Below are 12,672 nucleotides of genomic sequence, written 5' to 3'. Positions count from 1 at the left end.
ATTGAACAGGGTCTCTCACTACTTCTGGTCCACTCTATCACCCCCTGCCAGAGCACCTGCACAGACACCAAGTGGGGATGTCCAGTGGTTCTGGGGAGGGGGGAGGAAATGATAAGACTTTCTGATCAAAAAAAGTACAAGTTCTGTTACTCAAGGCCAAGTGAGTGAATGTGTCAGAAGTGGAGGATGTATATGGGTAAGTCCTGAGATCTAAGGCAATAGTGCCTTCAATATCAGGATGAGGGCTTTTTAATTTATCCCACAGGGAAAAAGGACTTCTGGGTTAAATGGCAGAATTAGGCCAGATTACTGGTGTGAACTCAGCCAAGAGGATCAAAGGTAACAGATTCCTCTGGGCTTGATACACATAATGAACATCCTTTGGTTTCTGACCACAGTGGTATTAATTTATGGAGTCCTCTTTTAAACTGAGATTTAGTCATGCCTCAGTTTTGAGTCTCCTACTTCCTAACTGTGAAAATGTTGGTGGGTCTCCTGGCACCTCTGGTTTCTTCACAATCTCAGTTCAAGTTTTCCTTATCTGTTTTAAAGAAATTGCTTCTTCTTGCTTTGAACTTGTAACTTTGCCCCGATGCACAATTGTTGTGGCATGTGATGACTTACCACAGAGCCACTGCTAGGAACTGCAAAACTCCCTTCTTCATCTTGGGACCCATCTGACAGGGTGGTACTGTTGAGAGAAGCATCATCTGGCTAAATGGAGAAATAAAAGTACCATTTTAATTCAGGCAAACACTTCTAACGTGTGTATTACACCATGCGTCTCTGTTTAGACATGTGTGACACTATACGAAGTTGTGACTGCCTGGGCAGGGACAGCTGCATCCAGTCCGTCAGGGAACATCACTATGAGTACCTAAATGCCAGACCCTTTGACAGACACTGGCCCCTGTAGCCGACACTGTTATTACCTGCCACAAACTCCTTTTCCCTTAACAATGTCTTGGTTTGATTCCAGGGAGTTAAACCAAAGAACTTCATTTCCAGGCTTCTTTGCAGCTGAGTGATCACGTGACAAGTGTGGTCAATGAGAGGTAAGTGTAATTTTAGCAAGACTGCTTCTAGAACACCTAAGGCCTTCCTCAGCAAAAGGAAGAGGGTCAGCTCATGTACACTCATGACAGCACTGTAGATGACAGCCTCGAGTTGCCAGGTATCTTGTTCGAATAAGGATGATGGCCACGGCAACGGACAACAGAGGTGGAAGATCAAGCCCACCTGGGTTTGTGCTAAGACATCATGTAATGCCCTGTCAGACTTGGACCACCAAATTTCCATGTGAAGCGAAATTAACTCCAACCCTTCCATGACATATGGCCAAACATGTCTAACCTTAGTTTTGAAACACACCCTATGATTATCTTTTGCAGTGACTAGAATTCAGTAGCAATAGTACCAGGTTATGTTTTTCATTTATAGAGCTAGAAATAAGAGATTTTTGATGTAGTGGACACTGGCTTTACTAAAATTTAAGACATAATATTCTTTTCTTTACTGAAGGAAGCTTATTGCAAAACAGAATGTATTTGATACTTATGAAAATACAGTGTTTCGTTTTTTAAAAACTGTCACTCAGGGCACCTGAGTGGCTCAGTTGGTTAAGTGTCTGACTCTTGATTTTGGCTCAGGTCATGATCTCGGGGTTGTGAGACAAAGCCCCGTGTTGGGCTCTGCACTGGGCATGGAGCCTGAGATTCTCTCTCTCCCTTTCCCTCTGTTCCTCCTTGTCACTTCTCTCTCTCTCCTTCTCTAAAAACAAAACAAAACAAAAAACCTGTCACTCACCTTGCTTGACCACATCGTCTACATTTCTTATAGACAGCAGGCATTACTTTATAAAATGAACAAAGAAGTTTCTGAGAAAGAGAAAGAGAGAGAACATGTGCAGGGGCAGTGGGAGAGGGAGAGAAAGAATCTTAAGCAGGCTGCACACACAGCATGGAGCCCGAAGCTGGGCTTGATTTCACGATCCTGAGACATGACCTGAGCCGAAATCAAGAGTCGGTCACTTAACTGACTGAGCCACCCAAGCGCCCAAGAACCTTTTTTTAATTTAATTAGATATTTTTAAAGATTTTATTTATTTATTTGAGAGAGAGGCACAACGAGAGAGGGAACACAAGCAGGGGGAGTGGGAGAGGGAGAAGCAGGCTTCCCGCCGAGCAGGAAGCCCGATGTGGGGCTCGATCCCAGGACCCTGAGATCATGACCTGAGCCGAAGGCAAATGCTTAACGACTGAGCCACCCAGGCACCCCAAGAACCTTTTTTTTAAAGGGACAAATAAAACATGAGAACAAGTATAAGATGGTGGACTGACAATTACCTACCTCCCCTCCCACCCTCATCACTAAAAATGGCAGAAAACATATATAAAACATATATATATGTTTTATATACATATAACATGTTTATATTTATATATTTATATATATGTTTTATATAACATATATATATATATATATATATATATATATGTATAATACGTTTTAAAGGAGGTCATTTTTGATAGCACTGGAAACCAGAAAAGAATTCCATAGCGGGAAAGATGGCGGAGGAGTAGGGGACCCTATTTCAACTGGTCCCCAGAATTGAGCTGGATATCTACCAGACCACTCTGAGCACCCACGAAACCAGCCTGAGATGTAAGAAGATCTGGATCTCTACAAACAGAATATCGCAGGCGGTTGGTTTTGAGGTACAAAGTGGGGAGCTGTGATTCTGCGGGCAGATATGGGAGGATAAACAGCAGTGGGAGGGTGCCTGGCCGTGGGGATCCTACACCGCCCGTGAGCGACAGCCTCGCGCGCTGCGGACGGGGCGCAGACTCGCAGACCGGTAGCGGCGGGGAAAGGACTTTAGGGCAGCCCCCGGGGCGGAAACCCGGAGCAGCGGGGTCGCGCGCATGCAAACTGGGAGTGGCTGGCGGTTTTAGAAGCACAAAAGGCAGAGATGTGCCCCGCCTGGAGGCAGGACTGGGAGCGCTGCGGAGGGGCGCACAACCCAGGACGCAGTTTATAGCAGCACGGACAGAAACGGAGACGGTGTGGCCTGGAGAGCTCACTGAAGAACAGACTGAGGTCTCTCTGCTCTGAGGCAGAGGGTTGGAAACGGTCTCTTCTGCTCTGACTCGCAGAAGAGACGCGGAAAGCCGCCAGAGAACAAAAGCCCCAAAGACTGATTCCCGCTGAGCCCATCCCCCGCCACAGGGGGCAGGGCAACTCCACCCAAACAGGGTTGCCTGAGTAACAGCGCAGCAGGCCCCTCCCCCAGAAGACAGGCTGGGAAAACAAGAGGCCAGCAACCCTAAGGTCCCAAGAAAACAGGTGCATCTTGCTTGGGTTCTGGTCAATAATTTCGACTCTATACATTCCCTCAAACACCCATCAACAGAATGACTAGGAGGAGGAGCCCCCAAAATAGAAAAGACTCAGAGATTATGACTTATGCTGCAGATTTACAAATGGATGCAGATATAACCAAGATGTCGGAGATGGAATTCAGGCTAGCAATTGTGAAGACAATGGCTAGAATGGAGAAATCAGTTAATGGCAACATAGAGTCTCTATGGGCAGAAATGAAAGGTGAATTGGCAGAACTTAAAAATGCCATCAGTGAGATCCAATCCAATCTAGATAATCTAACAGCTAGGGTAACTGAGGCAGAAGAGCGAATAAGCGACCTGGAAGACAATATAATAGATAAAAAGGGAAAAGAGGAGGCCAGGGAAAAACAACTCAGAATCCATGAAAATAGAATCAGAGAAATAAGTGACACCATGAAGCGTTCCAATGTCAGAATAATTGGAATCCCAGAGGGACTGGAGAGAGAGAGAGAGGACTAAAAGATGTATTTGAGCAAATCGTAGCTGAGAACTTCCCTAATCTGGGGAATGAAACAAACATTCGCGTTCTAGAGGCAGAGAGGACCCCTCCCAAGATCAAGGAAAACAGGCCAACACCCCGGCATGTAATAGTAAAACTCCCAAATCTTAGAACCAAGGAAACCATCTTAAGGGCAGTTAGGGGGAAGAGGTTCCTTACGTACAGAGGGAGGAACATCAGAATAACGTCAGACCTATCCACAGAGACCTGGCAAGCCAGAAAGGCCTGGCAAGACATATTCAGGGTACTAAATGAGAAGAACATGCAGCCAAGAATACTTTACCCGGCAAGGCTTTCATTTAGAATGGATGGAGAGATGCAGAGCTTCCACGACCGACAGAAACTGAAAGAATATGTGACCACTAAGCCGGCCCTGCAAGAAACATTAAGGGGGGGTTCTATAAAAGGAGAAAGACCCCAAGAGTGATCTACAACAGAAATTTACAGGGACAATCTATAAAAACAACGTCTCACAGGCAACATGATGACAATTAATTCATATCTTTCAATAATCACTCTCAACGTGAATGGCCTAAGTGCTCCCATAAAACGGCACAGGGTTGCAGATTGGATAAAAAGACAGGAACCATCCATATGCTGCCTACAAGAGACTCATTTTGAACCTAAAGATACATCCAGACTGAAAGTGAAGGGATGGAGATCCATCTTCCATGCCAGTGGACCTCAAAAGAAAGCTGGGGTAGCAATTCTTATATCAGACAAATTAGATTTTAAACTAAAGTCTGTAATTAGAGACACAGAAGGACACTATATCATTCTTAAAGGGTCTATCCAACAAGAAGATCTAACAATTGTAAATATCTATGCACCCAACATGGGAGCAGCCGTCTACATAAGCCAACTGTTAACCAAAATAAAGAGTCATATTGATAACAATACGTTAATTGTAGGAGACCTCAATACTCCACTCTCAGCAATGGACAGATCATCTAAGCAGAAAATCAACAAGGAAACAAGAGCTTTGAATGATACATTGGACCAGATGGACCTCATAGATATTTAGAGAACATTCCACCCCAAAACAACAGAATACTCATTCTTCTCGAGCGCACATGGAACTTTCTCCAGAATAGACCATATACTGGGTCACAAATCAGGTCTCAACTGATACCAAAAGACTGAGATTATTCCCTGCATATTCTCAGACCACAATGCTCTAAAACTGGAACTCAATCACAAGAAAAAATTTGGCAGAAATTCAAACACTTGGAAGCTAAAGACCACTCTGCTCAAGAATGTTTGGGTCAGGGCGCCTGGGTGGCTCAGTTGGTTAAGCGACTGCCTTCGGCTCAGGTCATGATCCTGGAGTCCCAGGATCAAGTGCCGCATCGGGCTCCCTGCTCAGCAGGGAGTCTGCTTCTCCCTCTGACGCTCCCCCCTCTCATGTGCTCTCTCTCTCTCTCTCATTCTCTCTCTCAAATAAATAAATAAAATCTTAAAAAAAAAAAAAAGAATGTTTGGGTCAACCGGGAAATCAAAGAAGAACTTAAACAATTCATGGAAATCAATGAGAACGAAAACACATCGGTCCAAAACCTATGAGATACTGCAAAGGCAGTCCTAAGGGGGAAATACATAGCCATCCAAACCTCACTCAAAAAAATAGAAAAATCCCGAATTCACCAACTAACTCTACACCTTAAAGAACTAGAGAAAAAGCAACAAACGACGCCTAAGCCACGCATTAGAAGAGAAATAATTAAAATTAGAGCAGAAATCAATGAATTAGAAACCAGAAACACAGTAGATCAGATCAACGAAACTCGAAGTTGGTTCTTCGAAAGAATTAATAAGATCGATAAACCACTGGCCAGACTTATCCAAAAGAAAAGAGAAAGGACCCAAATTAATAAAATTATGAATGAAAGGGGAGAGATCACGACTAACACCAAGGAAATAGAAACAATTATCAGAAATTATTATCAACAACTATATGCCAACAAACTGAGCAATCTGGATGAAATGGAGGCCTTCCTGGAAACCTATAAGCTGCCAAGACCGAAACAGGAAGAAATTGACAACCTGAATAGGCCAATAACCGGTAACGAGATTGAAGCAGTGATCAAAAACCTCCCCAAAAACAAGAGTCCAGGGCCGGATGGATTCCCTGGGGAATTCTACCAAACATTCAAAGAAGAAATAATACCTGTTCTACTGAAGCTGTTTCAAAAAACAGAAACAGAAGGAAAACTTCCAAACTCATTCTATGAGGTCAGCATTACCTTAATCCCCAAACCAGGCAAAGACCCCATCAAAAAGGAGAATTTCAGACCGATATCCCTGATGAATATGGATTCCAAAATGCTCAACAAAATCCTAGCTAATAGGATCCAACAATACATTAAAAGGATCATCCACCACGACCAAGTGGGATTTATCCCCGGGATGCAAGGGTGGTTCAACATTCGCAAATCAATCAATGTGATAGAACACATTAATAAGAGGAGGGAGAAGAACCATATGGTCCTCTCAATTGATGCAGAAAAAGCATTCGACAAAATACAACATCCTTTCCTGATTAAAACTCTCCAGAGTATAGGGATAGAGGGAACATTCCTCAAGTTCATAAAATCCATCTATGAAAAACCCACAGCGAATATCATCCTCAATGAGGAAAAGCTGAGAACCTTTCCCTTAAGATCAGGAACACGTCGAGGATGCCCACTCTCGCCACTACTGTTCAACATAGTATTAGAAATCCTAGCAACAGCAATCAGACAACAAAAAGAAATAAAAGGTATTCAAATTGGCAAAGAAGACGTCAAACTCTCTCTTTTCGCAGACGACATGATACTTTATGTGGAAAACCCAAAAGGCTCCACCCCTGAATTACTAGAACTCATCCAGCAATTCAGTAATGTGGCAGGATATAAAATCAATGCAAAGAAACCAGTTGCTTTCTTATACACTAACAACACAACTGTAGAAAGAGAAACTAGAGAAACGATTCCATTTACAATAGCACCAAAAACAATAAGATACCTCGGAATAAACCTAACCAAAGAGGTCAAGGATCTATACCCTAGGAACTACAAAACACTCATGAAAGAAATTGAAGAAGACACAAAAAGATGGAAAAATATTCCATGCTCATGGATTGGAAGAATAAACATTGTTAAAATGTCTATGCTACCCAGAGCAATCTATACCTTCAGTGCCATCCCGATCAAAATTCCAATGACATTTTTCAAAGTGCTGGAACAAACAATCCTAAAATTTGCATGGAATCAGAAAAGACCCCGAATCGCCAAGGAAATGTTGAAAAAGAAAAACAAAGCTGGGGGCATCATGTGGGGGCATCACGTTGCCCAATTTCAAGCTATATTACAAAGCTGTGATCACCAAGACAGCATGGTACTGGCACAAAAACAGACATACAGAGCAATGGAACAGAACAGAGAACCCAGATATGGACCCTCAACTCTATGGTCAAATAATCTTTGACAAAGCAGGAAAAAACATGCAATGGCAAAAAGACAGTCTCTTCAATAAATGGTGCTGGGAAAATTGGACAGCCACATGCAGAAGAATGAAACTCGACCATTCTCTAACACCACTCACAAAGATAAACTCAAAGTCGATGAAAGACCTCAATGTGAGACAGGAATCCATCAAAATCCTAGAAGAGAACATAGGCAGTAACCTCTTTGACATCGCCCACAGCAGCTTCTTTCAAGATACTTCTCCAAAAGCTAGTGAAACAAAAGCAAAAATGAACTTTTGGGACTTCATCAAGATAAAAAGTTTCTGCACAGCAAAGGAAACAGTCAACAAAACAAAGAGGCAAACCACAGAATGGGAGAAGATATTTGCAAATGACACTACAGATAAAGGGCTGGTATCCAAGATCTATAAAGAACTTCTCAAACTCAACACCCAACAAACAAATAATCAAGTCAAAAAGTGGGCAGAAGATATGAAAAGACACTTCTCTGAAGAAGACATACAAATGGCTAACAGACACATGAAAAAATGTTCATCATCATTAGCCATCAGGGAAATCCAAATCAAAACCACATTGAGATACCACCTTACACCAGTTAGAATGGCCAAAATGGACAGGGAAAGAAACAACAAATGTTGGAGAGGTTGTGGAGAAAGAGGAACCCTCTTACACTGTTGGTGGGAATGCAAGTTGGTACAGCCACTTTGGAAAACAGTGTGGAGGTTCCTCAAAAATTTAAAAATAGAGCTACCCTATGACCCAGCAATTGCACTACTAGGTATTTACCCCAAAGACACAGATGTAGTGAAAAGAAGGGCCATATGCACCCCACTGTTCATAGCAGCAATGTCCGCAATAGCCAAACTGTGGAAAGAGCCGAGATGCCCTTCAACAGATGAATGGATAAAGAAGATGTGGTCCACATATGCAATGGAATATTACTCAGCCATCAGAAAGGATGAATACCCAACTTTTACATCAACACGGATGGGACTGGAGGAGATTATGCTAAGTGAAATAAGCCAAGCAGAGAAAGTCAATTATCATATGGTTTCACTTATTTGTGGAACATAAGGAATAGCATGGAGGACATTAGGAGAAGGAAGGGAAAAATGGGCGGGGGGAATTGGAGGGAGAGATGAACCATGAGAGACTATGGACTCTGAGAAACAAACAGGGTTTTAGAGGGGAGGGGGGAGGGGAGATTGGTTAGCCCGGTGATGGGTATTAAGGAGGGCACGTACTGCATGGAGCACTGGGTGTTATACAAAAACAATGGATCGTGGATCACCACATCAAAAACCAATGATGTATTGTATGGTGACTAACATAACATAATAAAATTAAAAAAAAAAAAAGAATTCCCTAGTGGACCAACTCAGAAATTTCTAGATGAAAAGCAGATAGAATTGGTTTGGTAAAATAAAAACCTCTACCTAAGAGTAGCATAAAAGAAAATTTCTAGAGAGGGAGGAAAAAACAAATAGAATTGTACAAGGAGTACGAAAGGGTCCCGGGTAAATAGTTAAAAATGTTTGCAAAATAGAAGCCAAGTAGACCAACCTCTTAAATATATAGACAACCCCTAAATATAATGCAGGAAAATCCCCCAATATGTAGTCTAAATAAAATGAACTAACTGCCTTGGAGGGTGGGATCCTAGCATGAGTATACGGGTCTAAGAGAGAAGGAAATCAGGAGGCCTAACAAAAGACATGGAGGGGAGCCTGAAAGAAATCAGTTTTGCCTGGAAGTAATAAATTAGGTTTTTCATCCCTGTCATTGGTTTGGCATCTGTGGATAATGTTTACTAACCTACCTGCCTCCTCTACACACTTCAAAGTTAAGTACACCCCACTTCCAAGAACACACAATCAATAATTTCAGCCTTTGGGAAAATTGATCTACTCAAGTGCAGAGGAAATATACAGCAATTTTCTCATCAATTAAAAATTAATAAAGTCTGTGCTATGATTCTACAGAGAACTTCAGGGGCCCACAGAGCTGTATAATTCCACCTAAGAGTGTGCTGGTACCTTCCACCTTGTAGAACACTTTCTACCCTATGCTTCCTTGGATGGAGCATCTGGTGGATCATCTCACCCTCTTGCTGTGACAGTATTCTCAATGGACATCAATACAAGGGAGGGACTGGGGAGCTGGAAAGGGAAAAACGCCCTGGATCCATAGTCCCGGTCAGAAGCTCTCTCTGCACTGGAGGCGAAACCTAAAACCTGAAACACTTGCTGTCACTCAACGGGAGATGTACCCTTCCCTGACCAGATGGTTCTCACACTCAGGGAGACACTTCACTGTTTGTGTCACTTATTATTACACATTCCAAAAGCTGACATTTCTCCACACAAGATGTTTATATTTGAAAAATAACTGGAAAAAAACCTAAATATTTATATCTAAGTTGATACTGAAAATATTGAAAAAAAATTTATATGGTAGTCTATTATTTTTATGTATGAGTTCACCCATGAGGACCAAGCTTTAGTTGACAACATCCTCTATTTGGGATACATACACAAAAATTAGTTTTTTTGTTGTTTCTCCCTATAGATGTTTTTAGAATTTAGTTATTTTTTATTTACCTACTAAATTATTCCTTGCTGAGTTTATGAGCTATGGGTGATGACCTGTGGGTGGCTTGTTTGCCAAAAATCTGAATTACATTGCACCTTTACTCAAAAGAAATGACAATACACATCCTTTACGTGAAATCAATGTTCATGGTGGCATTAGGCATAACTGCTCAAAACTGGAAACAATCCAAATGTCCATCATCAGGTGAATAGATATACCAATAGTAGTATATTTATGTAATGGATTACTACTAGTAATAAAAGAACCAAACTTCTATCACATGCAGCAAATGGATGAATCTAAAAGTTAGTGTAAGTGAAAGAAAGGCAGATACAAGAGTGCATTTTGTATTTATAGTTCTATTTATATGAGAGTTAAAACCAACCTAAGGTGTTAGAAATCACCATAGGGCTTGCCTGGGTAGGAGCAGGAGGACAACTGGCTGGGAAGGGCCTCAGAGAGATTTCTGCTGTGATGGAAATGTTCTGTTTTGATGGACTTGGTTGTATGGGTAAAAACATATGTTGGAACTAATTGAATTACACACCTAAAATACATGCACTTACTGTTTGTAAATTATACCTCAGTAAAAAACATAAAAATAATGTGATTCCTTAAAAAAATTTAATTCTTATCTTCAGTGTGATTTAAGGGGCTATTGCTGCTATGAACCAAGAACCCACAGCTGCAATAATGGGGAAAAAGTTGTTCTTGAGAAATAAGAATTTGTTGACTGAAATTTAGAAAAAGAGTGAGACAAGCTAAAAAACTACATTCATGACCAAGAAAAAAAACCACTAATCTGGAAAATAAAGATGAAGAAACAGAGCAAACAGACTAACATGAGAGGAAATTTAGAAGATACTGAAATTCAGGGGTGCCTGGGTGGCTCAGTTGGTTAAGCGTCTGACTCTTGATTTTGGCTCAGGTCATGATCTCAGGGTTGTGAGATGGAGCCCTGCATCAGGGTCCGCACTGGGGGTGGAGCCTGCTTAAGATTCTCTCTCTTTCTCTTTCCCTTTGCCCTTCCTTTTCCCTCCTCCCCCATCTCTAAAAAAAAAAATAAAAAAGAAGAAGATACCGAAATTCAATTTAAGCCTGGCAACAACCATCTAATATGTGCTCGGGGGGGGGTGGGGGGTGGGCCACAAAAATAGGGAGAAAAAAATGACTTAAGACATAACAGAAGACATTGTCCAGAAACTAGAGGGGAAAAAACAGTTCTCAGGTGGAAAGAACTTGTCGAGCAGAGACCAAAATGAATGAAATAAACGGCAGATCCTCATGAAAGTTCAGAACTCCAGGAATAGATTCGAAATAAATTAAAAATTCAAAAATTCAAAAATCGGCAGGGTAAACAAAAAAAAAAACCTCATTTATGAAGGAATGAGATTCAGGCAACTAAAATAAGAAAAGAAAAACAAATAATGTTACGAGTGCAAAAGTCAGTCAATTAGCAATAACAGAAATTCTACCATAAAGGTTTTCCAGGACAGCTAAGGTTTTCTATTAGTAACAGTTAGTCAGGTGACACATGTTCCTATCGGGAACATCAACATGGTATCCAGAGTTTGCTAACCATCTTGTAAGCATAAGGATTAAATCCGCATGCTATGGTGCAGCATAAAAGTAAAAAGGTAGAAGTTCATACTAAGGCTGGCATTGCATTGTATTGCACTTGTACCAGCGATGGTCTACCCACCAGCAGTTACTTGTTTTGTGATTAAAACAAACTCCTACTTCTTTAAATTAAAGTTCTTTAGATTTTCTTTTCCACGAAACAAACACAGATGTAACTGACATTGTTTTTAACAGATGCTATGATTGTATTCTGCAGTGAATTAGGAATCAATAGCAAGTGCAGCCATTTGATTTTCACTTAAGACACTGGAAATAAACTAGATCAACTACTTTGCTTTTTCAGTAGACTAACACCTTGAATGACTAATTCATTTTTGTGGACTGCACATCTTATCTATACAAGAAGTGATTTGTAGAGGTTTGTTATGATGTTAGACTGCATTGTAAGACTTTTGTAAATGCCAAATTCAGCGGCATTTGTGATTTAGAGTCAAGAGTCAACTGCCTATAATACGTAAACAGACTATTTAAGTAGCTTATTGCAAAATAAACACTTTGGATATTAATAAAATCATAAGATGTCATGTGGACTCTTTTTTAAGGGTTTATTGAGCTATGACATACAATTAACTGCAGATATTTAAAGAGTAAAGTCTACAGTTTGATGTTGTTTTGACAAATATGTAGGCCTGTGAAACCATCACCATAGTCAAGATAATGACCAAAACCAGCACCACAAAAATGTTCTTATATCCCTTTGTTAACCTCTCCTTCCCTCTTCTCCTCATCCAGCCCCAGGTCCCCGGGCAATCACAATCTTCTTTCCCTTACTATAGGTTAGTTACATTTTCCATAATTTTACATAAATTGAATCTTTTTGGTCTGGCTTCTTTCACAAGGCATAACCACTTTGGGATCCATCCATGTTGTACATATCAATAGTTCATTGCTTTTTATTGCTGAGTAATATTCTGTTGTATGGATATGCCAGAATTTGTTCATCCATTTATCTGTGAGTAAAAACTGTTCCTCTTGTGCTAGAAACATTTGTGACTCAGCCTATTGTGCTAGAAACATTTGGGCTATTGTGCTAGAAACATTTGTGACTCAGTCTTGGTATGAATATATAT

General features: G+C 40.9%; 1 protein-coding gene across 1 annotated transcript in view; it reads right to left on the bottom strand.

Moving 5' to 3' along the window:
• The window catches only part of ARHGAP28 (Rho GTPase activating protein 28), a 219,545-nt gene that overhangs the window by 66,535 nt on the left and 140,338 nt on the right, over positions 1-12,672 (bottom strand). Inside the window, exon 5 of the mRNA XM_078060582.1 lies at positions 625-714. Coding sequence (XP_077916708.1) covers positions 625-714 — 90 coding nt within the window. The remainder of the gene's footprint in view (positions 1-624; positions 715-12,672) is intronic.

Source organism: Halichoerus grypus, chromosome 13 (assembly GCF_964656455.1).
Source record: "Halichoerus grypus chromosome 13, mHalGry1.hap1.1, whole genome shotgun sequence".
Classification (NCBI taxonomy): domain Eukaryota; kingdom Metazoa; phylum Chordata; class Mammalia; order Carnivora; family Phocidae; genus Halichoerus; species Halichoerus grypus.
This window is presented reverse-complemented; position numbering and strand designations above follow the sequence as displayed.